General features: G+C 44.6%; 11 protein-coding genes across 11 annotated transcripts; 5 read left to right on the forward strand and 6 right to left on the reverse strand.

The window, feature by feature from the left end:
- The first annotated feature begins 114 nt into the window (after positions 1–114).
- Positions 115–1,604, forward strand: K450DRAFT_246986 (uncharacterized protein). Its single transcript, XM_051589998.1, has 5 exons — positions 115–286; positions 349–501; positions 577–828; positions 914–1,142; positions 1,208–1,604. The coding sequence occupies exons 1-5, from the start codon at positions 151–153 to the stop codon at positions 1,380–1,382; spliced, it is 945 nt and encodes a 314-aa protein (XP_051443475.1). The 5' UTR covers positions 115–150; the 3' UTR covers positions 1,383–1,604.
- K450DRAFT_246989 (uncharacterized protein) lies at positions 1,605–3,385 on the forward strand. Its single transcript, XM_051589999.1, has 4 exons — positions 1,605–1,716; positions 1,840–1,918; positions 2,007–2,748; positions 2,839–3,385. The coding sequence occupies exons 3-4, from the start codon at positions 2,038–2,040 to the stop codon at positions 3,223–3,225; spliced, it is 1,098 nt and encodes a 365-aa protein (XP_051443476.1). The 5' UTR covers positions 1,605–1,716; positions 1,840–1,918; positions 2,007–2,037; the 3' UTR covers positions 3,226–3,385.
- K450DRAFT_246997 (uncharacterized protein) lies at positions 3,033–6,990 on the reverse strand. The gene is made up of 11 exons (XM_051590000.1): positions 6,893–6,990; positions 6,568–6,708; positions 6,210–6,502; positions 5,931–6,135; positions 5,315–5,862; positions 5,077–5,241; positions 4,866–4,942; positions 4,481–4,796; positions 3,754–4,413; positions 3,410–3,502; positions 3,033–3,309 (listed from the first exon to the last, which is right to left on the reverse strand). The coding sequence occupies exons 1-11, from the start codon at positions 6,928–6,930 to the stop codon at positions 3,296–3,298; spliced, it is 2,550 nt and encodes an 849-aa protein (XP_051443477.1). The 5' UTR covers positions 6,931–6,990; the 3' UTR covers positions 3,033–3,295.
- A 257-nt stretch (positions 6,991–7,247) lies between these two features.
- On the reverse strand, positions 7,248–8,520 carry K450DRAFT_247009 (uncharacterized protein). The gene is made up of 4 exons (XM_051590001.1): positions 8,220–8,520; positions 7,861–8,161; positions 7,663–7,787; positions 7,248–7,594 (listed from the first exon to the last, which is right to left on the reverse strand). Exons 1-4 carry the CDS (start codon positions 8,425–8,427, stop codon positions 7,359–7,361), a joined length of 870 nt encoding a protein of 289 aa, XP_051443478.1. The 5' UTR covers positions 8,428–8,520; the 3' UTR covers positions 7,248–7,358.
- A 1-nt stretch (position 8,521) lies between these two features.
- On the reverse strand, positions 8,522–10,932 carry K450DRAFT_247016 (uncharacterized protein). Its single transcript, XM_051590002.1, has 10 exons — positions 10,596–10,932; positions 10,478–10,519; positions 10,223–10,405; positions 10,080–10,152; positions 9,684–9,998; positions 9,483–9,615; positions 9,287–9,412; positions 9,168–9,224; positions 8,876–9,100; positions 8,522–8,804 (listed from the first exon to the last, which is right to left on the reverse strand). Exons 1-9 carry the CDS (start codon positions 10,825–10,827, stop codon positions 8,960–8,962), a joined length of 1,302 nt encoding a protein of 433 aa, XP_051443479.1. The 5' UTR covers positions 10,828–10,932; the 3' UTR covers positions 8,522–8,804; positions 8,876–8,959.
- An 880-nt stretch (positions 10,933–11,812) lies between these two features.
- K450DRAFT_247025 (uncharacterized protein) lies at positions 11,813–12,957 on the reverse strand. The gene is made up of 4 exons (XM_051590003.1): positions 12,794–12,957; positions 12,539–12,727; positions 12,182–12,466; positions 11,813–12,105 (listed from the first exon to the last, which is right to left on the reverse strand). Exons 1-4 carry the CDS (start codon positions 12,895–12,897, stop codon positions 11,868–11,870), a joined length of 816 nt encoding a protein of 271 aa, XP_051443480.1. The 5' UTR covers positions 12,898–12,957; the 3' UTR covers positions 11,813–11,867.
- Positions 12,958–13,038: 81 nt separating this feature from the next.
- On the forward strand, positions 13,039–14,807 carry K450DRAFT_247027 (uncharacterized protein). The gene is made up of 7 exons (XM_051590004.1): positions 13,039–13,398; positions 13,469–13,572; positions 13,645–13,703; positions 13,774–13,814; positions 13,888–14,039; positions 14,104–14,378; positions 14,437–14,807. Exons 1-7 carry the CDS (start codon positions 13,368–13,370, stop codon positions 14,687–14,689), a joined length of 915 nt encoding a protein of 304 aa, XP_051443481.1. The 5' UTR covers positions 13,039–13,367; the 3' UTR covers positions 14,690–14,807.
- Positions 14,808–14,986: 179 nt separating this feature from the next.
- K450DRAFT_247034 (uncharacterized protein) lies at positions 14,987–17,040 on the forward strand. The gene is made up of 3 exons (XM_051590005.1): positions 14,987–16,036; positions 16,145–16,390; positions 16,460–17,040. The coding sequence occupies exons 1-3, from the start codon at positions 15,333–15,335 to the stop codon at positions 16,827–16,829; spliced, it is 1,320 nt and encodes a 439-aa protein (XP_051443482.1). The 5' UTR covers positions 14,987–15,332; the 3' UTR covers positions 16,830–17,040.
- A 20-nt stretch (positions 17,041–17,060) lies between these two features.
- Positions 17,061–18,465, reverse strand: K450DRAFT_247039 (uncharacterized protein). The gene is made up of 5 exons (XM_051590006.1): positions 18,098–18,465; positions 17,791–17,990; positions 17,431–17,705; positions 17,253–17,363; positions 17,061–17,179 (listed from the first exon to the last, which is right to left on the reverse strand). The coding sequence occupies exons 1-5, from the start codon at positions 18,128–18,130 to the stop codon at positions 17,163–17,165; spliced, it is 636 nt and encodes a 211-aa protein (XP_051443483.1). The 5' UTR covers positions 18,131–18,465; the 3' UTR covers positions 17,061–17,162.
- Positions 18,226–20,746, reverse strand: K450DRAFT_247045 (uncharacterized protein). The gene is made up of 9 exons (XM_051590007.1): positions 20,656–20,746; positions 20,523–20,592; positions 20,380–20,451; positions 20,201–20,316; positions 20,016–20,115; positions 18,913–19,906; positions 18,714–18,846; positions 18,499–18,638; positions 18,226–18,430 (listed from the first exon to the last, which is right to left on the reverse strand). The coding sequence occupies exons 1-9, from the start codon at positions 20,681–20,683 to the stop codon at positions 18,371–18,373; spliced, it is 1,713 nt and encodes a 570-aa protein (XP_051443484.1). The 5' UTR covers positions 20,684–20,746; the 3' UTR covers positions 18,226–18,370.
- Positions 20,657–22,810, forward strand: K450DRAFT_247053 (uncharacterized protein). The gene is made up of 6 exons (XM_051590008.1): positions 20,657–21,111; positions 21,174–21,615; positions 21,690–21,958; positions 22,026–22,115; positions 22,175–22,291; positions 22,358–22,810. The coding sequence occupies exons 1-6, from the start codon at positions 20,788–20,790 to the stop codon at positions 22,481–22,483; spliced, it is 1,368 nt and encodes a 455-aa protein (XP_051443485.1). The 5' UTR covers positions 20,657–20,787; the 3' UTR covers positions 22,484–22,810.
- The last annotated feature ends 35 nt before the right edge of the window (positions 22,811–22,845 follow it).

Genomic DNA, 22,845 nt, shown 5'->3' on the forward strand with positions numbered 1-22,845 from the left:
GAAAGTAGTGAGCAGAATAGCAAGACCCGTATGGCAATCAACTTGGTGTGTTCGGCGGCTGTCAATTTGAGGTCCAGCAAATGTCGCCAAAAATTTCCAGCTGTGCGGGGTTCAGTCACAACTGTCACTGCACCACATACAATCCCTTCAATGTCTTCCAGACGCTCAAGAGAAGACGATCGCGAAGATAGCCACCGCCGGTCGAAAAAGCATAGCCGTAGAGATCGAACCTCTCAGTCAGACGATGAAGATCATCTAATCAAGAAAGCTAGATCCATGATCAAAGGTATGTGACCCATTCCCAACTCAACGCAGGCGCAGTACAGGAGCTAATGAAACCGCCTGTAGAGATCAGCAAAGACGACTACTTTATCAAAGCAGCTGAATTCCGCGTTTGGCTCAACGAGAAGAAGCACAAGTATTTTAACGAGCTTTCATCGGAAGACGCTCGGTATTATTTTGGCAAGTTTGTAAAAGCTTGGAATAACTTTGAACTTGACCGTATGTTACATTTCATTGATTACAACGACGTTTGCCTTTTTGTCTATCTTTATCTGACTTTCCATGTAACCTTAGAAAAATACTATGAAGGTATCACATCGGCACAATTGTCATCACAGGACACTACGCGGTATAAATGGGGTTTCTCAAGGAACGTTGATCAACATGAACTGGATTCCATACGGGATAGTGTTGACACCATGACGAACTCACAAAAAAAATTAAAAGAAGCTAGAGAATCGACCAGGGAATCTGCCAGCGATAGCCGTAGAGTTCGAAGAAATGTTGGACCATCGTTGCCATCCTCTAGTGGACGGCACCAAAGTGGTAAGGTTTCCTGTTTGCGGATAGAGTCAGGCTGGTATGTCAATCGTACGCTGCAAGGTAACTAAATGATGTAACGTTCTATTAGATGATGAGGATGCAATGGACAGGCGAGATCGTGAGCGAGCGGAACGAAAGCGTGAAGCCAAGGGCAAGCGACAGCGAGATGAACATGTGTTGGATGAAATAGCACCAAAAGAAACAGGTCGAGAAGCACAGCTAGCCAAACGAAGGGCGCAGAACGCTTTCCACAAGAGAGAGCGTAGTCCAGATGTTGAACTGAATGAGTCTGATTTATATGGAGATGATAGATCAAGGTACGTCGATATTCAAGCACGCACATTCGAGAACTGCTGTTAATTAAATTCTTCTATTTGCATAGCCTTGACCACTTGAAGCGACTGGAGAAACAGAAGCAGGAAAGGTTTGCAGAACGACAGCGACAAAGAACAGCTCCCATTCGAGACAAACTGGACACATACCGCGCCAAAGAAGATCAAACCATGGCGATGTTCCGGCAAATGGCTGAAGAGCAGAAAAAGCGCGGCGGACTGTGAATGCCCCCCATAGGTTCATTTTTTCAACCTTTTTTTTTTTTTTTTTTGACATGCTCTTCCTGTAATTTTTTCATTCATGTCGCAATTTCTACCTCCAACGGAACTGTTGCTTCCTTCGCATCTCGAGCACTTGTCACCCACCGAGTACCTTAGCCACCTTGTTGCATTAGCTGATAAATACAGTGAATTTACCTCTTTGCACATTGTGCACTTCCTGTCTCGGAATTTCTGGGATATGATCGATCCGGAATGGCAGCAGGCTTTGATGGAACCTGAGAGCGAAGACGAGTTTATTGACGACATGCTGAATCTTGCTAGTCGCTATGAGTGCAAGGTATGGCCTTCCAATCCCTCAATGCCCTGAAATATATTTTCATACTGCGTCGCCACATTGAGGCTCGCTGTCACTATCTGAAGCACAATTAACCATGGTTTTGCTGTACTTTTTGCGTTACAGTCTTCGTGGCCCGAAAGTTTGAAAGCTTATGTTGAAGAGATGAAAACCACTCAGTTGCCGTCCTTTGATCCAGAACAATGTAAGATTTGGTGACTTCGAAATTTGCATACCCTGTTGCAGCAGTACTAATCGATCTATTGGCATGTAGTTAATACCGACCATCTTAGCTGTACGATAGATCGACACTTACTGTCTGGAATGAGTGAAAAGAAAGCACACGAAGTTGAAACACTGAGCATGCTGATCAAGCATGTTGCAGAAGCAACCGATATGACCTCCATCATTGATCTGGGTGCTGGCCAAGGATATCTGAGCCGCATGTTGGCGCTACAACACGGCTTGCATGTATTGGGTGTGGATGCGGATGAGATTCAGACCTGCGGAGCCAAATTTTTCCAGGGAAAAGCAGAAAAATCCATCAAGGGCAAGAATATTCGAGCACTGGTGGCGACTGAGGACGACCCAACGGAAGCCATCGCGAAGGAGAAGGAGCGACAGTCTCACCTGAACCATGTCACGCAAATGATCACACTGGAAAACATACCGACTCTGTTGGCCGACTGGACGGATACATCACGTTGGAATTATCGAGAAGTCCCAGCTAAATCTTGGATGATATGTGGCCTTCATACCTGTGGTGATTTGGCGCCTACTATCATTCGACTGTTCCAAGGAAGTCCTGAAATTGGTGGTATGATCAGTGTCGGGTGCTGTTACCACTGGCTTACAGAGGAGAAAGATGCACAAGGCACCTACGCATTCCCTATGAGCACAAATCTCATCGACCGTGGCTACAAGCTTGGTCCTACGCTTCGCATGCTGGCATGCCAAGCACCAGGACGCTGGGAAAGTCAACGTGAAGCCACTGTCAAGTCCTTTAAACACAATTTCTATCGCACCATGCTACAGGTGAGTTTATGGCAGGACTAGCACTGCACTGTAGAGCGATATTTTTTACGGAGACAAGATAGTGATCGTATACATCATTTTTTTTTTTAGAAAATCATGGTCGATAAGGGATTAGCTACTATTAAAGTGGCTCCGGTGGTGGGTCGTATGAACCACAAAAGAGATTTCGCATCTTTTCCAGTGTACGTCCAAGCAGCATTACGTCGGTTTGATTTATCTGGAACCATCACAGATGAGGAAGCGATTGAATTTGAAGCCAAAGCTCGCAAAGACGGTCAATACCGCAAAATGGTCATTCTCTGGACCTTGCGAATTCTCTTATCCCCTATCATTGAATCCATTATCCTTGTTGATCGTTGGCTCTATTTGAAGGATACCCTGCCGAATGCAAAGATTTGCATGTGGCCACTGTTCGACAAAGTTGCCTCGCCCCGCAACGTTGTCATTGCTGCTCTCAAAGAAGGCACCACCCATTGAAGCCCTCTGCTTTTCATTCTGGAGTCAAAGTATACCAAGCAATCGGTTATTTATCACTGTGTACATTAAATTATGTTGACTCTTCTGATTACAAACAGTTAAGGAAAAAAAAAATACATAGAAGTAAGACTTGACTATAACCTAATAAAATAGGGTCTCTCAGCTAATATTAGCTGGTACTTACGGAAACAAGGGAAAAAAAGAAGCAATATCTTTAGCGAACATGATTTTCCTTTGTGGCTTTCGTTTGCATGCTCGTAGTAAATGAGAAAGAAAGAAACCAATATGCGCAGTATGCAGTATTAAAATGAAACTTTTTTTACACGGCCTGTGCTTCATTGGCAGGTTGGCCCTTTTGATCAGGTAAAAAGGCATCTGTGTCATATGGCACACCGTTGTCTTTGCCAGAGTAGCGGTCCTCGTCAAGGACGACTTTGCCAGGCTTATACTTGATGTTGCGAGGGATGTGAGCGCCAACAGAGGTAGCCTTGATGTTTCGTGAATGAAGGTCCTCCAATTGGCGCTGAGTGATACCCATATCGTCTTCAGCCAGCCACACGGTAGGTTGCTGACTGTAGAGCGATGGATGCAAGTACGTCGTCGCTTCTGTCTGAGTGTTCTGATCGGCCGGGATGTCGGCTTCACGGTTCTGGAAGGCTGCAGTGTCGCCAAGATTAGTGTCCTTCGTGGCCTTCTCAAGGTCATTCGCATTGACGGCTGGATAGTTGCGTACTTGTTCCGAGCCACCAACAGGTGTTTGGTGGGACATATTGACGGGTGGTTGTTTGGCACTGATTTGCTGACCATCGACGTAATGTGGGTTAATGTCCGCAGGGTTCACAGGTACGTCTGGGTTAGCGAGACTGACAGGCAAGTACTTGAACATAGGCTTGAAGGTTTTGTCGTAAAGTCCCATAGCGAAGGCAGTAACGACCAGGCAAATAATCATAATGACAAACTGAGGTACAGCGCCACCAGGTTGAATGGCTAGAATACCAATCATGGTCAACTGGAACAAGAACAAACCTGTCCAGATGTGACGCATGGAACGAGGGAAGTATTGACCGCCGGATTCAAACTCTCTATCATATACATACAAGAACTGATGCAAATAAACAAAATAGTGCGTGATGAAGAAGAGGAGTACGAAGGGAAGCACCAGTGGAGCGATGGTGGAGTAAAGTAGACCTATGGAAAGATGGCCAGTATTATTAGCAAGGCGTAAACATTTCATCCTTTAACTTCCTATACTCACCAAGTACAAAAACGACAGTATGAGATGGAATCAAAGTACCAAGGTTAGTAGTACTGCATCCTCCTTTTTGAGCCCAAATAGAGCGGGGAGTGGAAGCAAGGAAGGAAAACACCCAAGAAAGGATCAATGGCACGATTTGCAACAACTCCAAGGCAGCACTGATGGTGGCTTGAAGCATAATATAAGTAATGAAGAAAGTTGCAGCTTGAGGTAACTTTTGAGCCAACGTGCTAACGATGCTGGTAGGGTTCTGGATGAGTTCTGAAGCTTGGAAAACGGCATTGGCGATGGTTGTAACGAGTACGACGTTGAAAAACTAAAAGGACAGGAGTCAGAATGGACATAATAAAGGGGTTCACCATAGGAAGTTGGACCATCATCTTACTTGGAACACGAAGTATTTCTGCAAGAGACTCATTTCAATGGACGTTCTTCGAGGGATACCTTCAAATCTGGCGAGCACTGATGGGTTGAGAAAATGGTTAGATGAATTGATCAAAGGGTAGCCACAATAAGGGGCGATATAGGGTAACGAAAGGGAGTGGAGTGGAGGGCAACAGCTAAGAAGGCGGGTCACCCTGGGCTTGATTACTTACTAACAAAGACAACAGGCAGCAGAGCCATCAAGATGGACAAAGCAATAGCGGGCAAAATACCCTGGATGACACCAACGGCAACCGGGGGCAAGTTGTTCACACCAGACAGGAATGGCAGGATCGTAGCCAAAGAAGACAAACTGGAAATACTGGAAACAAAAGCAACTAATGAGGTTCAAAAGAGGCATTAGATCAATAAGTGAACATGGTGGTAACAAGGCATTCATCCGTATTTTACCTGGAATAGCCCAAAACACGATGATGGCACCACTGGCACAGTAACTAATGAGTTGGCGACCAATGCGAACCCAAGGGTCAATGTTCATGTTGGCCCATTCGATATCCTCTGGTGCGATTTCGATGTAACGAGGCGTCATCTTCATAATTTTATGATGAGCAATGGTTTGTGAAGCCATATGAGCAGCGATTTGTTGATTGAATTCGATGAATGCTGAGTTGACCTGTTTGTAAGAATCGACATCGGATTGAGATTTTTCGATAGACTTGTTGAGCAGCATGATTTGGTCTTCATAGTATGTGATAGAATCGACTTTCTGGCCAATGCAGGGCATAGGGATTGGAACAGGAAGAGGGTTGACACGGTGGGTGGGGCGGAATTGATCTGGGATTGCGCCATGGCCGCCTTCTGGTCCAACTTGAGAGCCACGGTTAGGGCTGGCCTGATGTTGCTTCATGGTCTTTCGTGTAGCATTCAAATGTGCTCCTTCCAGCCCTTTCACCATTTTGAAACGCTTGTTGACTTGGTCAGGGAGTCCGTTCACTTTTCTGAAATAGTTTCCAATATGAGTTTACTATTTGAAAATCGTATATAAATTTTACTGGTGGCACTTTACCTGTTGAGCCAAATTTGTCTGACTCCACCAGGATACTTGTCGAAAAGGGATCGAAGGGCTTCCACATTATTGTAATCAGGCGGGATACCGGATACGAGAATGGTGCGGGCTGCTGGTGAGTTAACATGCTCGGGATCGAGAAGATACTCATGACGAAGTTGGATGTAACGTCGAGTTTCTCGGAAGATGGCGTAGATTGTAAGAGCTGTGATTGAAACCAAAAATTAGCATACAATGTTCTCACCCATCGGTCGGTTGAAAAAAATGACTACACATTACCACTAACACCGACAGCTAGCCACATATGGGCCCAAGTTCGAGCACTGTATCGAACGTTGCCGATGGTCAAAACATTGATACCAGCGTTACCGTAACCGTCGATGTAATTGAGTGGAATAAGAATTGGGATGCAAAAGAACGTGATGATAGCGAACAGCACAATGCCCATTCTCAACAGTCGGAGAAACATGTATCGATCAAGACCCATACGGATTTTCATGTCTTCATCTTTGGTTCTCAATAAAGCTGGAATCCACCCAAATACGCCTTTTGGAAAAGGCGGCGATCGTTTACTGTAACACACGCAGGTCAGAAGGAGTAAAGGTGTCAGTCGCCGATGTCACCACCAATTCCTCACCTTTCTGGTACAAGATACGTGCGTGGAGCATAGATTCGTTTACTGACGGTTCTTGCAATACCAAAACTGCCAATGAGAACTACGGAAATCACGGCGTTGAACACCAATGACGACACAAAAGTGCTAGTTGACGGATCAGCACTGGAAACAGCATTCGCCGACATATTTCGTTACAGTGTCGATGGACGAGCGAAGAAGACCAAGAATTAACGGCGATACGATTTTAAAGTGACCACGAGATTTAGGGAAATGTTTAAGAATACAAAACATTTTTTTTTTAGTCCGTGGAGAATTTTGGCTAGGTTTCAGGTCATGGCTAACTTACGACAACTGTTCTTGAGCAGCATCACTGTTGTTAGACATTGTTGTCCTTCAATGTTTATGCCCTTTCAGCTAGCAATGGGAGTGAAAGAGAAAAAAGACAAAAAGAAGCTGAAGAGATCTTGGGCTTTTATGTACTTTTCCTTTTTGTTTACTTTTTAATATCAGCCCACCTATTTATGTTACTCCTTTCTGCATTTCACTGTCCAAACGACGTTTTTCCCTTTGACCATTTTGGTGCTCTGTGAGCCTAAGCACGTCACTGCTATCATTGAAATGACAGGCATATCACTGCCTTCAATCGAAGCATCGAGCAGGATGTCATGCACTTGAGATGAAAAAGGTGCTTAACCCACACCAAATATAGGCATCCGAAGATTGCAAGAACGTCATGTTTGTGACACCGACGCATATGAACGTTTCGTCTAATGCCTTCAAGAGTAAATAAAAACTTTATTGTTCTTTGTGTTTTACCCTCCAAGCCGTTGACCTTGACCAGGGAACGTGGATGGAGAAGCGGTTGGGGCAGGGCTGGATGAATCCACTGGTTCTTCCACATAAGACCGCTGGAAGATCGGAAGGAACGTTCTATCTTGCTGCACACTCACAAATCCACGTGCATTCACTATCGGCCCTAGACTTTGACGGGCTTCAAGCCACTGGTACGAATCAGTAGATGGAGTCAGCTGTGAGCGCCTTGTCGCCACTAGCAAAAGAATAAGGAACATCAGTGATTCTCTCTCTCCAAAAAGGCACTTCCTCACCAAGACTTACATAAGTATGAAATGCCTGCCACCAGACTATGCAAAATGAGAGATGACCCTGGCACTAATAGCGTGTAGAATACGAATACCACGAGCGGCAGATATTTACTAGGAATCCGCAAAACGCCAAATAGCCTGAAACAAAACATACACCCGCGCTAGGGTTAGCTCCGCTCCCATATTTTGTCGGCATGTCCGGTCGACTTACATCCGATCTGGTGCCTCGCCACTTCTGTTCTCATCGACTGCCGTCCACACCGAGAGCCCAATGGCCCATCCAGAAAGCCCCGCACAACGCCAAGGATCGATGAACGACGTGTACAACAGTGCTGCACATATTAAGTACCCTATAGCAGGGAGTACAGTGCATACCGTGAACAACATCCACAATGTCGGTACCGTTCCATGCGTGCTTTCAAACTGGAGAAGAGATGGGATCAAGAACAATAGGTTGGTGATCAGCAGTGATAAAGACGGGGTGACGATCGGGTAGGTGAAGAGTCGATATACTGCAGGATAGGTTGGTCAAGGTGTAAGAAAAAAAAAAAAAATTTGGCAGACGCTGACCTTGGAAGCTGTGGCGTACACTGTTATACGACAAATCCAACAAAGTTACTAATCGTCGCGAATCCACTAGCCAGAAAATAAAGTCGACCAGCCCCAAAGTCACCGCTACGGTCAGTGTAACAACTGTGGCCAGAGGTAAAATCGAGAGATAGTGATTAAAGTGATGATTGAACATGGCAGCAGGCCCACCATTCGCTGGAGGAGGCATGGTAAAAGGAGCAAGCGCTAGTCAAGTTTAACGTCGGCTGAGCTTAGTAAAATTAAGACGACTGGCTGAACAATAAAAAAAAAATTATGTTCTGAGAGATATGTGTAATTGAGAACAGAAGTATTGTAGTTTATTCAAGTAACCGTTGCAGTGGGTAAAGGAGCTGATAGTGTACATCCTTCTTGCAAGCGTTGGGCGCGCGCTTAGGAACAGACATGCTATGAGCAGCAGAAGTTATATTGATGGAAACAAATGCTTGGCTTATATTAAAGAATTGTATTGAATTGTATTGAAATTTTTCGTAGTTTTTCGTTGAGAGCGCGGGAGGCCATGCTTCATTGCAGTTGGACTGGCAAAAAGTTGCCAACGATTACCGTCTGCAGTAGGGAATTTCAACATTAGTAAAAGGTTTATGGGCCATTATGCATAGCAATCGACAAGAACTTACGGGTCTAATGAAACATGAGAGTAGGGAGAGAGGAAAATTGTGAGGAAGCGGTAGACACTGATTGACAAGAGACTGCTAGCGAACTTACATATTGTATTTATCGCGTCGTATCGTGAATGAAAAGCAGCATGAAATGACGCTTGTTTTTTCTGGATCCGGGGACTTTAGTAGACATGAGGTCAAAACAGCCTTTTGTCCAGCGTCAAATGCAATATTGCCATATTTCTAAACACATGCACTATTAGTATGGACGCCGGCAAGTCCGCACCGCACCGCTTGTTCTAAAGCTTACCTCCCAATAGTTGACGGCAGAGTCTTCGGCCATCATCTCATATATACAAAGATGGCCCTAAGGGGAACGGGTCAGCATACATGCATCGAACACTTTTCAGAACTTGAAGCAAATGATACCTCTCGTAATTGCTCGATTGGCACTCCTACCAGGGCAGCAAATTCTTTGTTTCCTTTGTAGATCTCACCAGTTCTCCGCCACAAGCAAGCCGGTATGCCCATGGAACTGAATACACGATCATAGTCCTGGATTCAAATTGGAGTCAGTACACCAGGCTACACTTAATTTTTTCGGGTACTACTAACGCCAACATACCAAAAGAAGTCGTTCAAACGCTTCCTCGACTAAAATAAGATCAATATCAGTCAGAGACTGAGCAACGTGTCTAAATGCCGGTCTGAAGGTGCCCATGACATTCAATATCCGCTGACGACTATTTGGTGACATGCTAATAAAAAAGATTTCAGTCATAAACATGTGAGATCACATTGCGTTTCCACACCAACGCAAACATACTGATTGTCCATGTAGCGTTGAAGTCTTGCATAACCGTTCACGTAGTTGTAGGGACGAAGGAAACCAGCTTCGTATTTAGCATTGATGACTTCGTTGAGTCGATCTTCCAATTTACCGTCGTGCGGGTCGGCAGCTGTAATAAAGTATTGCTCGGTTGTATTGGTTGGGTCGTTCCCAGGCGTGAGATTGTTGGTCAATGCGCTTCCATTGGTAATAGCATCGCCGCTGGCGGTTGCCAATTGATGTTGTGGTGGTTGCTGTTGGTGCTGTTGGAGTAAATTAGCGGTTTTGGGATCGAGTGAGTCGAGGAAAGCGCTTTGAAAAAAAAAAAAAAAACCAAGATGTGCATCAGATTATCGGACTCATCTGTTCTATCCAGAGACAAAGATGACCTACCTAATGACACTAAATTCATTTCCCATTTCCTCACTGGCAAAGGCCAATGGTACCGAAGGCATCTGGAAAGGAGCTATAGCGGGTGCGACATTAGTATTGGTCATGACGAGCCACCGATCACTATTTGAATCCCATCCAATTACCGTCAAGAATAGCTTTAGGCATCATGTTCATATTGTTCTGACCACCGTTATTTTGAGTGCTTCGGTTGTTCTCCTTGTCTTTGCCAGCAGCATTACGAGCAGCCGCCGCTACTGCTGACGGCTTAGGTTCGTCGTGACAAAGATGCCCGATGCTTCTTTTGATACAGCGCTGACATGGTCGACCTAGCCAAGTCAAAATGAGAAGCGGTTATAGACAGGATCATCCTCAGCTCAACTACAAATAAAAACACGTACCGTCATCACATGTCATATGGGATCTACGGCAATACACACATGCTAAGGAGCGCGCAAGAAGAGTCAAGGTCACGTTAGAATGAAGCAAACAGCATGAGGTGAATGAGGGGGGCTTTACCATGAGTGACCTTCTTTCGTTTCGGACCGACTCGTTTCTTCTTTGAGTCATTGCCATTATTTTCAGACGGTCGAACTGATCCAAGACCTGACGTCGAGCCATTTTGCTCGAGCTTTATATCCGAGCTAGACGAGTCCGAGGAAGACTCAGGGCCAAGATTGGATTGAATCGAATGGGTTGTAGGAGATTCGGTCAAATGAACCGGCGGAGGATGAGTTGTTGAGTTGGTCATGTTGCTAATGAAAGGAAATTGGAAACTTTGATCTGTTGGTCAATTCAACTTCCCCCCACAAATGTAACAACAAGGAAGTTGGGAAAAGTCTTGTGAGCGTGAGTGTGTGAACAAGGTTTATGGAAGCGGGCATTTAAATTGTCATTTCGAGCAAATACTTTGGGTCGGCCCTATTTCAACTTGCGACTCATCCGCTTTGTGTGATGTGATGTGTGATATGTGACTTGGCCGTTGATCCAGGTTATCAAAGATTGAAGCTTTTAACCCATCATAAACATTACTATAAAATTGCTGTTTGGTTAGTGTTAGCGCCGCTGAAATGAACGAGAAAAATTGACTCATAGTCTCCGTGATGAGCACATTTACAGGGTGTTTTCATTTTGGTGCAATATGTATTGTGAAATAAGCAAAGACTTAGAGTAAGCGAAAATTTGTTAAAATAAAGGGTAGCAAAGAGTTCATTTTAGTACTATGCAGGTAGAGACATGGGCTAAATGCCAATACATGACATACACGGATACGCATTGACGATCCGTAGCTAACAAGGAATATATGGATTGGTGGTATCAGGCTTTCAGGTACAATGGTGTACCTTATCCAGATTGATGTGACAAAAAAAAACACACCAATGCTGTACATGAAGTAGGACGGTGCAACTTTTTGCCCTCGCCATTCTTATAAACATACTTCTCACTTGCACCAAAATTATTCGCTCGCTATGGGTAGCCGAAGTGAAGATTGACCGCAAGTAGCACTGTCACAATACCGTAATCGAGATGGTTGGTTGGTCCGCCGGTGAAACACACAGGGTCAATTTCGATTGGGCAGTAAATTGATCGTATTTGTTCAAAGCGATATTTATATGGTAAAAAAAAAAAATATGCTGTCCAACAAGGGAGCCATCCTATTCTCAAAATAAATGGTATGTAAACATTGGTTTCAAAGATATTTCTAATGAATCTCTACTATAGATGCTTCTAAGGTCTAAAAATAAGGAAAGTTGTTATGGGGAATTATCACATTGGGAGTGTTGTTATTTTTTACATCTTGCTGCGACGGGCAACACCAAGTTCGATGAGCTTGAGGAAAGCTGAAGTAAAGTCATCGAAGAATCTCTGCTTGTCCTTGGCATAGATCTCGACATATTCGCGGAAAGGTTGTTCCAAAAGGGCCATATCAGTCGACAACATCATAAGGTCGGCATCACCCTTGTTCTCAAATTGTGTAGGACCATCCCATTCACGCTTGACCCACTCTTGGCTGAGCAATTGCTTGAAGCTATCCGACATACCGTTAGCAAGGAGATCATGGGATTGGATGAAAAACAAACTTAAATATCTCGTTTTATACTTACAATTGGTTGGAGAAACGGGTAGGGGTGACAGTCCAAGGACCATCGAAACCAGAGCGGTCCTTGTGGCATCGACCAACAGTGTGAGCACCGATCAAGGCAACAGTCTCTTGAACAGTAAAACCCATACGTTGCACAAAAACGTCAAGAACGTGGCTCTTGCCCAAAGCACCATCGGGAAGACGTCCAATAGGGGGGCAATCAGCCTCGCTAGCCTTATCACGACGACCACCAGCCCAAGGGATGTGAGGACCACCCATCTCTTCAACAGCAACGCATCCAGCAAGACTAATGTAAAAGCCAAAAACAATGAATAAAAAAGCCACCTTTCTGTCACTGTGCCAATTTGACTGTACTTACGTCCACAAATCAGCATATGAAATCCATCCGTGCTTAGCCTTGACAGGTTCAAGCGCTTGGCGAGCAACGTCAAGACCGGCATTAGCGCCGTCTTCAGCTTCAGCCTTGAATCGCATGGTAGCACCGTCGGATCCACCATTCTTTTCATTCTTGGAGTATGTTCCACTTGCGTGCCATGCAAGGCGAAGGCTAAAAAAGGGGCTGTTACGATTCACATTCATAAAAGTGAATCAAACTCAGATTCGGATGACTTACATGACAGGGGCCATTGAACCATCGTCATAGTCTGCCTTGGGGAAGATCTTGGCGATGTCTTCTCGGACAGCTTGGTATTTGTCTTGGGTGACGGCTGTGGACATGATAGAGTAGGGAAAGGTAAGATAAAGATAGTGATAAAAGTTCAGACGAACCTATTATTTTTTTTTAATTGAAGCTGACACATCGATTTCACATGTACTGGATGATATCGGAATAAGAAAAATTGGAGACTTTCGGGTTCAGTTTCATGTGGAGAGAGAGTGGAGTGGAGTAGAACACTTGAAGTACTTCGTGTTATGTTATTAAAATATATAATGACCACATGGAATGACGAGATAGGACTCCCATATTTCACAAGGAATCCAAAGTTCTTTTTCACCAAATACTCCAGATATCCTGTCATTGTGCAAGTGCTCCCCCGAGGCAAGAAGTCATCTTCACGTGGAGTATGAATTTGTCAAGCAACTTGATATTTGCTGACTGTTGAACAAAAGTCAAATCTTACCATTGAAAAGGACACGCCCCGTGTGACTACCTTCTCCTCATTATCGTTCTTCTCTCTTCTGTCATAATGTCGGATAATGTTGCTCATGCTCTCTCTGGTACGTAATGTTCAAGGAATTAACTCCTTGTTTTGCTTTGAGACGTAGGCTAACATGGTGTTGTCACCAGGTGCCGGTGGTGGTATCGTCTCCATGGTCTTGACCTATCCTTTGGTCTCGATTTCTACTCGTCTTCAAGTCCAAAAGAAGTCCAACTCTGAGGACGCTTACAAGGTATATTTCAAAAGCTTTTGCGAGCTCACTGCATTCACACAGATCGCTTACTTTATGATGCAAATTTACTAGAACACTTTGGATGCCTTCGTCAAGATCATGGCCAGAGAAGGTCCCAAGGGATTGTACTCGTATGTAGATCTTTGATCTTACCACTCAAAGCGTCTTGCTATTTTACTCACCCTCTGTACCTTATTTCAGCGGTTTGAGCTCTGGTGTAGTTGGTATTGCTATTACCAATGGTAGGTCCTTGAAAATCGTATATGCCATTATATAATCCGCTTCCCCGAAATTAAAAATTTCCTCCATATGCAGGTGTTTACTATTACTGCTATGAGGCTGTCAAGGCTGCCTTCGAGAAAGCCAAGGGCAAGGGTACTCCCTTGACTACTGCCCAATCTATGGCTGCTGGTGCTCTTGCCGGTGCTGCTGTCGTGCTCGCCACCAACCCCATCTGGACCATTAACGTGAGCAGCACTCTTCAACATTTTCCCTTTAACGTTGTCTAACATTTCTCTATTGTCATCTTAGACTCGCTTGACTACCAGAAAGGGAGATCGCAACGGAAAGTCTGCCGATGGTTTCTTCAAGACTGCACTTAAGATGTTGAACGAAGAAGGTCCTCAAAGCTTCTATGCTGGTGTTCGTGCTGCTTTGGTTTTGGTCATGAACCCCATTATCCAGTACACCGTTTTTGAGCAGGTCAAGAACTTTATCTCCAAGAAGAGACAACTTGGAAACTTTGATTTCTTCCTTCTCGGTGCCGTCTCCAAGTTGGCTGCCACTAGCATCACCTATCCTTACATGTAAGTCGCAGGTTTGAGGTTCACATCAATGCAAAGGTTTCTGATCCATCTATTATAGCGTTGTCAAGTCTCGCATGCAGGTCAAGAGCAAGGATGAGGAAGGTTACAATTCGATCTTGGATGGCTTCAGAAGCATTATTGCCCATGAAGGTATTGGCGGTTTGTACAAGGGCATTAGCTCCAAGATTGTGCAATCTGTCTTGACTGCTGCTTTCTTGTTCATGGCAAAGGAAGCCCTGTTCGATTGGGCCGTCTGGGCCCTTGTCTTGGCAGGAGCCCGCCCCGCTAAGAACACCATCTCCAAGGCTTAAATAGATCATTTACTCCAACCACCTTTAGAACGATGCTGCTTCTTCTATTCCCCCAATGTATCAATATGGAACCTAGTTATAAAAAAAAATAAAGCAACCGTACTTTTCCACCAACACATGATTGTAATATAGCCTGATAATAGACAGTATCGCTATTGGCTGAAGACGTCCCATTCATTGAAAGGCCGAACGCGCACTCTGAAAATCCAATGCAAGCGGGAAACCAGGGGCCAAAAAATAACGTATAAAAAAAAAGAAACTATTTCAGTTTGACAGCTCATCTTTATTCCTGGTTGGCACTTAAGGCATGTATACTAATTTGTAGATTAGTGAAAGTCATGGACAAGGAAAGGGCATTTTCGACGCGCCTCCAAGTGATCATCACGCGCGCGCTTCCCCTTAATCCTAGTCATCAGGCTCAGCCCGTCCACGCTTTGGCTCGAAATGCACCATCATGGGTTCCATCCACCCAACCTGAGGTCATCTTGCCTAAACATTGACTCGGATCATAAATGGGGTGGCGAAAACTTGCGATGCAGTCCTTGTCTTCATCTTACTGTCTCCCGCCTCGAGACGACTTGCCATAAGCTTTAATTGCCTTTAAGTTTGGTTTTCCTAATCTTGCTATTTTGTAATCTTATAGATGACAGTTGCGAAACCTTGGACTCCCTCTGCTTGGGCGGCCATTCACAATGCGCCTCTTCCAGCTGAAGGTGCAGGTAATCAAACCTTTGATAACAGAATCTTCTTTGGTCTCCTTGGAGGCGTACCTTTGATCGTTACCGTCCTACTCCGCTGGTCTTTGTGGCTGTACCCGGTAGTGGCTATTGTGCTCGCTTTGCCTATTCTTGCCGGCAGTCTGTACTTGGCCTCTAGCTACTCTCCTCGCTACAAGAACCGTGTTGCTCTCCCTGAACGACCCCTCGAAGACTATATCACTATCAAGGATCCTGAACTCAAGTCCTTGTACAACGGACGTAACCTGATCCCTATGGAAACCTTCTTCGAGGCTTACTTTGATGGAAAGATTGACTTTAAGGGTGATGCTTTGGACATTATGGAGGCTCGTCATGATTGGGCTGCCTTCCGTTTCACAATGGGACAATTCAAGTTCTTTTTGACCCAATGGATCCCTGAAACTCTCTGGCACTCTCGCAAGCAAGATGAAGATCAAGTTCGTGAGCATTACGATCGTGGTGATGACTTTTATGAGGCTTTCTTGGGCCCTCGTATGGTGTACACCTCTGGTATTATCTCTGACCCCACTAAGCGTGAAACTCTGGAAGAATTGCAAGATAACAAGCTCAACTTGATCTGTGAAAAGATCCATCTCAAGCCGGGTGATAAGCATTTGGATATTGGCAGTGGATGGGGTACCTTGGTTGCTCACGCCTCAAAGTACTTTGGAAGCGACTCTACCGGTGTCACTCTTGCTCGTAACCAAACCGAATATGGTAACAATCGTATCAAGGAATGGGGTGTTGACCCCAAGCAGGCTCGTATCAAGTGCATGGATTACCGTGATATTCCTTCCAACGTCAAGTATAACAAGATTACCTGTGTTGAAATGGCCGAACACGTTGGTCTCCTTCATTTCCAAAAGTTCCTTTTGGAAATCAGAGAAATGCTTGATGACGATGGTTTGTTCTATATGCAAGTTGCTGGTCTCCGTGCCACTTGGCAATATGAGGATTTCATTTGGTAAGTTGAATGGCTTGATCTTGGATTTTTCGATGGCCTGAAAGAAAATATCTAAACCCGCTATTGTAGGGGCTTGTTCATGGCCAGATATATCTTCCCTGGTGCTGATGCTTCTACACCTTTGTACTGGTACATTAACCAGCTCGAATGCGCTGGTTTCGAAATCCACAACATCGATACCGTTGGTGTTCACTACTCTGCTACCCTCGAGAGATGGTACTACAACTGGATGGAAAACAAGGAAAAGATTACCAGCAAGTATGGTAACAAGTGGTTCCGTGTCTGGGAGATCTTCCTTTCATGGTCTACCATTATTTCACGCCAAGGTAGTGCCACTTGTTTCCAGATTGTTGCTAACAAGAACATGAACTCCGTGGATCGTGCCGCTCTTATTTGCAACCGCACTAACCCCAAGGCCTGGACTGCCAAGCGCGGTTAAGAAAAAGAAACCGCCCTTGTGTGGTATGGATCAAACCATGTAGACCTTTCTATCGAAGAAAGAGAAAGAAAATGTTATATCATAACTCATTCACAACTCAAGCTGGCAAGTTGTTGTTAACGTGCCTAGATGGTTTTGCGTTGTCACTCAATCATGAAATAAATAAAAAATATCATAACCAAAATGAACATATGGTGCTTCAAACCAAACCAAATCAAAGAGGGGGATACATTATTGTTGTTTTGTAATGGCATTGTGTGTTTTTTGGGTCAGGTTTTTATTTATATATCGCTAACAAGAACGGTTTTCAAGTACAAGGAATTGTGCACATATTTAGCCTTGCCAGTGAACTGAAAAATAAGGGTGGTATCGCGTTAGATCCAGTGAGGTATCCGAGAATCACAAGTGACTACATTAACTTACCGGGAAGTTTATCACCAGGCACAAAGAGCCTTTCTACACCTTTCTCGGTGATAACAGCCATACGAATAACACCACCCGAAGAACCGTCGCGAGACATAGCAAGTGCAAGCGCTAAGCAAGGAAATGGAATGTCAGCGTTGCCAATCAGATTACCTTCTGTGAAGAAACGATCACTTACAGTTCTTAACAAACTCAATGCACTCCTCCCGAGTCATGTTATCCTTGTATTGAGAATCACAGTAACCGTAGATGTATGTTGAACCTGAACCGCCAATGGCAAATGGCTGTTGAATGAGTGCACCACCCAATGGTATATTGTAAACCGTTCCTCCCTTCTTCTTATCCCAGCCTGCAACAATGATACCAGCGGACAATTGGTCCTTGTTCTGGTAGCACATCTCTTGGAACAACGTAGCAGCAACATGTACCGTCGGTGGTTCATCTTGTTGTACGCTAGTAAAGCAAAACGCATCGAGTTAAGTATTGCTGGCTCCAATAGGTAAAATTCGACATCATTTTTTTCTCCTGTGTTCCATACCTGTACATTTGTAAGTAATACTGGACGATATCAGCAACGGCTTGAGTATCTGCTGCTGATCCGGACCGACAGCAATAAATCAGATCGTGCACTTTTGTTAATTTGTCGGTGACTCGGTTTGCAATGTACGAGCCGGTGGTTGTGCGAGAATCAGCGCCAACTATAACTCCACCGTTGAATGCAACCGCCATGATGGATGTCTAGAAGTTCATGAACGGCAAAGTTAATATGACATGAACAGGCGTCAGGTACGAAACTTTTGCTCCACTTGAATGGGACAATCCCATAAGCTGTATTGGCTGCTTACTCCCAAATTAACTTCTCCTGGTTTAAGACTCATGTTGTGAAATCGTTGGGTGTGGATAGGTAGCAAGTCTGTGGTCGTGCTTGTCTGGTTAATTGTCGGTCACTGCACGCGTGCGTACGCGGCAATTTCGATGACGTCTACACCTTTGCTTCTCATTCATTTGTAAGTCCGCTCATGGTCTTTTCATCACATCTTTTTGATGGAATAAACTGCAACAACAGATTGCCCTTTTATAATTTTAATTTTACGTGAGGTTCTTTAGGTAGTCTTTTTTTACACTTTCAATTGAGATAATTCCCGCAACAAACTCGCTTCATTAGCGATTTTAGCAACCTATGAGCCCGCTTATTAGAAAAAAAATCCCTAGCTTACATGAAGCGTCCATCATAAACTTAACTAACCTGAGTTGCCTCCAAAGTATCACCCTTTGACTGTCTCTCTTTGAGATCTCGGATCTGTCTAAGCTTCTTCTCAAGATTTCTGACCTTCTTGTCTTTCTCGGACAAGCCAGCAGCACTTGCATCTGATGGTGAAGCAGCACCTGCAAATCAAAAAAAGCGAGACAAGGTTAGTTTCTCCTGTAGGTGAGAGTTTCCCGCTTGCACCAGCAACATACCGTTGACCTCCTCGACTTTCTGGGTATCCTTCTTTTTCTTGTTGTTCTTTGCACCTGATTTAGGTGATGATCCAACAGGAGCGCCAGGAATGGATGGTCGTGGGGGAGGAGTGGAGGACTTTGCGCCATCACCCTGTAGAATCAATATAGACAAGTCAGCCTATCACTCAAAATAAAAACCATTTCTTTGGATACTTACCTTGAAGGATGGTGGTGTGACAGAACCACGCAAGTGGGGTGGTACGTAGGCACCAGCAGGTTGAGCAGCAGGCTTGGCAGCTACACCATTCGTCTCGGCCTTGACAGCCTTAGGTGCTGGAGACAACGCACGCATGGGATACGATGTAGCAGCAGCAGGTCGCCATCCGATCTGATATAACTCTTCAACGCTCTCATGATAGATCAAATTTCCAGTATAATGCCACATCTTGAATCCATTGTCGACACGAAGGCGAGGAGTAAGGGTGGCAGTCAACAAAAAGCGACCATCGGGTGACCACTCGCAGAAAGACGAGTTGGCGGCAGAGAAAGTGCAAATCTTTTTCAAAGTCTTTCGATCCCAGAAATCGACTGTTCCGTTCAAGTTACCGAATCCAGCGAAGCAAATGATACGTCCTTGGGGGTTGTATTTGACAAAATTTCGTGGATTGGTGCCAAAATCGAATACAGGGTTGGCTCTATGATCGTACAAAGTAGCTTTGGAAGGCATAGATCCATAGACGACAACAAACTCCTTTGAGTCTGGCCCCCAGGTAACATCGTGAATGGGGCCCTCTTTGTCAAGCACTACTCGGCAATCAAAGTTGCCAGCAACAGCCAGATAGTACAAGTTTGTCTCTCCATAATACGACTTGCCAGTCTTGTCGACTTCAGTCTGAGTCAAAACTAGCAAATTGGTGCCGAGATCGTTCCAATACATCTGAATTTTATCGGCCTTATAGAAAGTCTTGTTAGACAAGGCTGATTTGAAGTTGGGCAATCCATACATGCGGACAATGGCTGGTGCGCCTTTGCGTTCAGGAATGAACACAGCAACAGCAGGGGATCTTCCAGGGCTAAGAGAGAATTGAGAAATACCCTCAAGCTTGAGCTTTGCCCACACAGCCTGTCCAACATTTTTGCTCTCCCAGAAATGAACTTCTCCTGTCACCATTCGAGCGCAGTACTGTTCATCTTCTGTCCATTGAATGTTTCTAAAAAAAAAAAGGAGGGCAAAAAAAGTGAGTTAGGTTTATCCAATCCACTGATCTTTAAAGCATATTTCACCATCCTGTCCCTGATAAGCTGAAAATGGATAATTACGAGTTGCTATATGCTTTTTGAGAGAAGGCTGCAAGTTGTGCACCAGTATCGGATTCCCAGATGATAAGGTTGTTGCTACCTGAGCCGTCTTCAAGTTTAGCTGCACAAAAAGAACAAATGGTGTATTAGCCAATGATGTGGCACTTCCCGGCGCTGGACTTAAATGAATGAAGGGGTCTACTCACTCGGTCGCTCCCAAGTGGCAAAGTAAGTGCCTTTAGGAGAGAACCAAACATCAATGACATTCATCCTCGTCACCTCGCTGATCTGCACATCTGTAGCCGCATCGAACACTTTGACGCTAAATAGTGGAAAATTTAATGAGGTATTCAGGAGAGTTCACGTGCATAGTGACGATAGGTACCTTTCGTTCGTCACATAGGCAAACTTATGTCCATGTTTACTGTAGGCAAAGGTTCTAGCCGATCCTGCAGGCCTAACAAAGCAAGAATGGTGTTAGTCCAGTGAAAACTTTCGGTTGCAAGAAATTACGGCTGATCCAGTTACTTGTCAAATCCGTCTAGTGGCTTGAAGTCTGGGTATCCATTCCACACAGCCAGCTCCTTGAGCGAGCGATCTGGGCAGCGATTTATTAGGTTCAGGGCCTAACATAGTATACATGGTGAATTGGTTTACTTACAGGCAAATTGAGGGATTGCTGCAGTCATGAGGAGGAATGATCTGAGGCGAGGGAGAGCAGGAAACGAGAAAAAAGCGGCTTGGGTCACCCACAACAGGGTCGGAATTGTGACTGCTGAAAAACAATTCCACCATGTTTTTTGAAAGGCAACCCTTGCCGTCCCCAGCTTGCCTTATTTTTGTCCTTTTCCCCCCAATGTCAATGTACAGAGCTCTCGCTACTTCGACTATCAAGCAGTCTCTTGCATACAGCAGACCATCAGCAGTCCTTCTGAAGTCCAACCCCCAGACTGTGTCTGTCCGTCATAATTCCGTTTTCAAAGCCTTTGTGGAAACCATTAAAGATCAAGTCAAGAAGAATAAGGACTTGCAGCAAGGAGTTAAATCTCTCCAGGATGAATCTGGAAAGGTTTACGATAGTGAAGCTCTCAAGAAAGCCAGAGAATTGTATGAGAAGGTAACGTAACGTCAGAGTACAAGCGAACGGTGTAAGTTCAAATAACTAAATGGCTCCCACAGACTGCTCAAGGTGTAAGCTCAGAAACATTCAAGCAGGCTTCCGAAACAATCGGCAAGCATGCCGAAAAGGTTGGCAGCACTGTCAACAAAGCATGGAAAGAAGCTTCTGAAGCTGAATTCGTCAAAGAGGCCGCAGAAAAGTATAAGAAGGCCAGCGAAGAAATTAACAAGGCCGCCGACCCTCTTAAGAAAAACCCCGTGGTCGGCAAGATTTCCGAATCATTCCAAACTGTTTTGAAGGATGAGAGTGGGCGATATGGTGGTTTCGTTGACAAGGAAACCCGACGTAAGCTGCGTGAGGAGGCTTTGAAGAAAGATCCCCTTGCCAAAGCAAAGCCTGTTGAGGAAAACCCCGAAGCTGGAGCTTCTATGGTTATCCATAAGGACTCTGCCTGGAAGGAGAGCTGGAACAAGTTCAAGGAAGACAGTTCGTTTATGCAAGGTAGAGTATCCAATTCGCACAGTGGAGCATCGGAGGTGACAAAGAATTATTTTTTGACTCATATTCCGGTTTAGGCATTTTCAGCGCACGCAAAAAATATGAGGACTCTGACAATGTGTTTGTCTCATATACCCGCGCCTTTACCGATCGATTGCAAGATACCTTTGGCTCGATTTTCGAGGAATCCGATCAAGCTCAGGCTATCAAGGCTTTCCAGCAAGTCGACCGTACCTTCAACCTTGAAAAGTTCATGAAGGAAGCTCGTGAATATATTGTTCCCGAACTTATGGATGCCTACTTGAAGGGTGATACCGAGACCTTGAAAATGTGGTGTTCCGAAGCTGTAAGTACCTTTATGATGTGAGAGGAGTTATGTGATTTCTATACTCATCGTTTTACCTGTGATCTAGACTTACAACGTCTTGACCGCCGTCGCTCAAGCCCAAACACAACAAGGCTTGATCAGTGACTGCAAGATCCAGGATCTGCGTGATGTCGACGTAAGTGAATCGAATGTGTGCTTTTCTATAAAACAGTTAGTAACCCAACCACTGTGTAGCTTGTTACTGCCAAGATTTTGGACAATGATATCCCCGTTCTTGTCCTTTCTTTCCGAACCCAGGAGGTTGTTTTGTTCAGAAATGCTATTAGCAAGGAAATCGTGTTTGGCAAGGAGGTATGTATTTCAAGGAAAAGTTTCTTACGTCGTTGTATGGCTTACTAAAGCTTTATTCTGCGGTAGGATCATATTGAGCAAGTCACATACGCATGTGTTTTGACAAAGCAGGTCGAGGACCTCCAAAACCCTGTCACTGGTGGATGGAGAGTCATCGATATGGCCAAGCATGACTCCAGACCTACCTGGTAAAAGCTTTTCATCAAAAAAAAAAAAGTCATTATAGAAGAAGCCAATCTGTAATTTTACAAGCATACACTGGTTGACCCCTTCCTGTTTCCTGCAATGCTCTCAAAATCCCAAGTGCCCCTTATACAACTAGAGTTTAGACAATTCCACATCCATCCGTTTTTTTTTCTTTATTACTCTTTCCCTACCACAAATTATGAAAGGCACCGTCGCCTGCAAAGTTCATGTAATATAACGCTCTCCCGTACACCACCAATTCTGTCGATATATATGATTGTTGTTTACATTGCGGAAGCCTACCAATCAACGGAACGTGAGATTGAATCCCATAACTGCTCTGTTCAGTAAAAGAGTAACTTTTTTCA

The sequence above is a fragment of the Umbelopsis ramanniana genome (assembly GCF_025399195.1).
Source record: "Umbelopsis ramanniana AG unplaced genomic scaffold K450scaffold_38, whole genome shotgun sequence".
In the NCBI taxonomy this organism is placed as follows: Eukaryota; Fungi; Mucoromycota; class Umbelopsidomycetes; order Umbelopsidales; family Umbelopsidaceae; genus Umbelopsis; species Umbelopsis ramanniana.

Bases quoted from the DNA above. Each gene is read 5' to 3' on its own strand.
- K450DRAFT_247016 (XM_051590002.1), bottom strand. From the start codon at position 10,827: ATGACCAACTCAACAACTCATCCTCCGCCGGTTCATTTGACCGAATCT. The intron at 10,520-10,595 runs GTAAAGCCCCCC...CGCGCTCCTTAG, and splicing joins ACGAAAGAAGGTCACTCATG to CATGTGTGTATTGCCGTAGA. The intron at 9,999-10,079 runs GTAGGTCATCTT...TTTTTTTCAAAG, and splicing joins AATGAATTTAGTGTCATTAG to CGCTTTCCTCGACTCACTCG.
- K450DRAFT_247027 (XM_051590004.1), top strand. From the start codon at position 13,368: ATGTCGGATAATGTTGCTCATGCTCTCTCTG. The intron at 13,573-13,644 runs GTATATTTCAAA...CAAATTTACTAG, and splicing joins ACTCTGAGGACGCTTACAAG to AACACTTTGGATGCCTTCGT. The intron at 14,379-14,436 runs GTAAGTCGCAGG...CATCTATTATAG, and splicing joins AGCATCACCTATCCTTACAT to CGTTGTCAAGTCTCGCATGC.
- K450DRAFT_246986 (XM_051589998.1), top strand. From the start codon at position 151: ATGTCTTCCAGACGCTCAAGAGAAGACGATCGCGAAGATAGCCACCGC. The intron at 287-348 runs GTATGTGACCCA...AACCGCCTGTAG, and splicing joins AGCTAGATCCATGATCAAAG to AGATCAGCAAAGACGACTAC. The intron at 1,143-1,207 runs GTACGTCGATAT...CTATTTGCATAG, and splicing joins TATGGAGATGATAGATCAAG to CCTTGACCACTTGAAGCGAC.
- K450DRAFT_246989 (XM_051589999.1), top strand. From the start codon at position 2,038: ATGAGTGAAAAGAAAGCACACGAAGTTGAAACACTGAGCATGCTGATC. The intron at 2,749-2,838 runs GTGAGTTTATGG...TTTTTTTTTTAG, and splicing joins TCTATCGCACCATGCTACAG to AAAATCATGGTCGATAAGGG.
- K450DRAFT_247045 (XM_051590007.1), bottom strand. From the start codon at position 20,683: ATGACTGCAGCAATCCCTCAATTTGCCT. The intron at 19,907-20,015 runs GTAATTATCCAT...TTTTTTTTTTAG, and splicing joins CAAAAAGCATATAGCAACTC to AAACATTCAATGGACAGAAG. The intron at 18,431-18,498 runs GTTAGTTAAGTT...GCGGGCTCATAG, and splicing joins ATACTTTGGAGGCAACTCAG to GTTGCTAAAATCGCTAATGA.
- K450DRAFT_247039 (XM_051590006.1), bottom strand. From the start codon at position 18,130: ATGAGTCTTAAACCAGGAGAAGTTAATTTGGGA. The intron at 17,991-18,097 runs GTAAGCAGCCAA...ATGAACTTCTAG, and splicing joins CAGGAGAAGTTAATTTGGGA to ACATCCATCATGGCGGTTGC. The intron at 17,706-17,790 runs GTATGGAACACA...TTGCTTTACTAG, and splicing joins TATTACTTACAAATGTACAG to CGTACAACAAGATGAACCAC.
- K450DRAFT_247025 (XM_051590003.1), bottom strand. From the start codon at position 12,897: ATGTCCACAGCCGTCACCCAAGACAAATACCAAGCTGTCCGAGAAGAC. The intron at 12,728-12,793 runs GTAAGTCATCCG...CCCCTTTTTTAG, and splicing joins GGTTCAATGGCCCCTGTCAT to CCTTCGCCTTGCATGGCACG. The intron at 12,467-12,538 runs GTAAGTACAGTC...CTTTTACATTAG, and splicing joins TCATATGCTGATTTGTGGAC to TCTTGCTGGATGCGTTGCTG.
- K450DRAFT_247009 (XM_051590001.1), bottom strand. From the start codon at position 8,427: ATGCCTCCTCCAGCGAATGGTGGGCCTGCTGCCATGTTCAATCATCAC. The intron at 7,788-7,860 runs GTAAGTCGACCG...GTTTTGTTTCAG, and splicing joins GGCGAGGCACCAGATCGGAT to GCTATTTGGCGTTTTGCGGA. The intron at 7,595-7,662 runs GTAAGTCTTGGT...TTCTTTTGCTAG, and splicing joins GGCAGGCATTTCATACTTAT to TGGCGACAAGGCGCTCACAG.
- K450DRAFT_247034 (XM_051590005.1), top strand. From the start codon at position 15,333: ATGACAGTTGCGAAACCTTGGACTCCCTCTGCTTGGGCGGCCATTCAC. The intron at 16,037-16,144 runs GCATTTGGATAT...AACCGAATATGG, and splicing joins CATCTCAAGCCGGGTGATAA to TAACAATCGTATCAAGGAAT. The intron at 16,391-16,459 runs GTAAGTTGAATG...CCGCTATTGTAG, and splicing joins CAATATGAGGATTTCATTTG to GGGCTTGTTCATGGCCAGAT.
- K450DRAFT_246997 (XM_051590000.1), bottom strand. From the start codon at position 6,930: ATGTCTAACAACAGTGATGCTGCTCAAGAACAGTTGTC. The intron at 6,136-6,209 runs GTAATGTGTAGT...TTTCAATCACAG, and splicing joins GCTAGCTGTCGGTGTTAGTG to CTCTTACAATCTACGCCATC. The intron at 5,863-5,930 runs GTAAAGTGCCAC...AAACTATTTCAG, and splicing joins AGACAAATTTGGCTCAACAG to AAAAGTGAACGGACTCCCTG.
- K450DRAFT_247053 (XM_051590008.1), top strand. From the start codon at position 20,788: ATGTTTTTTGAAAGGCAACCCTTGCCGTCCCCAGCTTGCCTTATTTTT. The intron at 22,116-22,174 runs GTAAGTGAATCG...ACCACTGTGTAG, and splicing joins AGGATCTGCGTGATGTCGAC to CTTGTTACTGCCAAGATTTT. The intron at 22,292-22,357 runs GTATGTATTTCA...ATTCTGCGGTAG, and splicing joins AAATCGTGTTTGGCAAGGAG to GATCATATTGAGCAAGTCAC.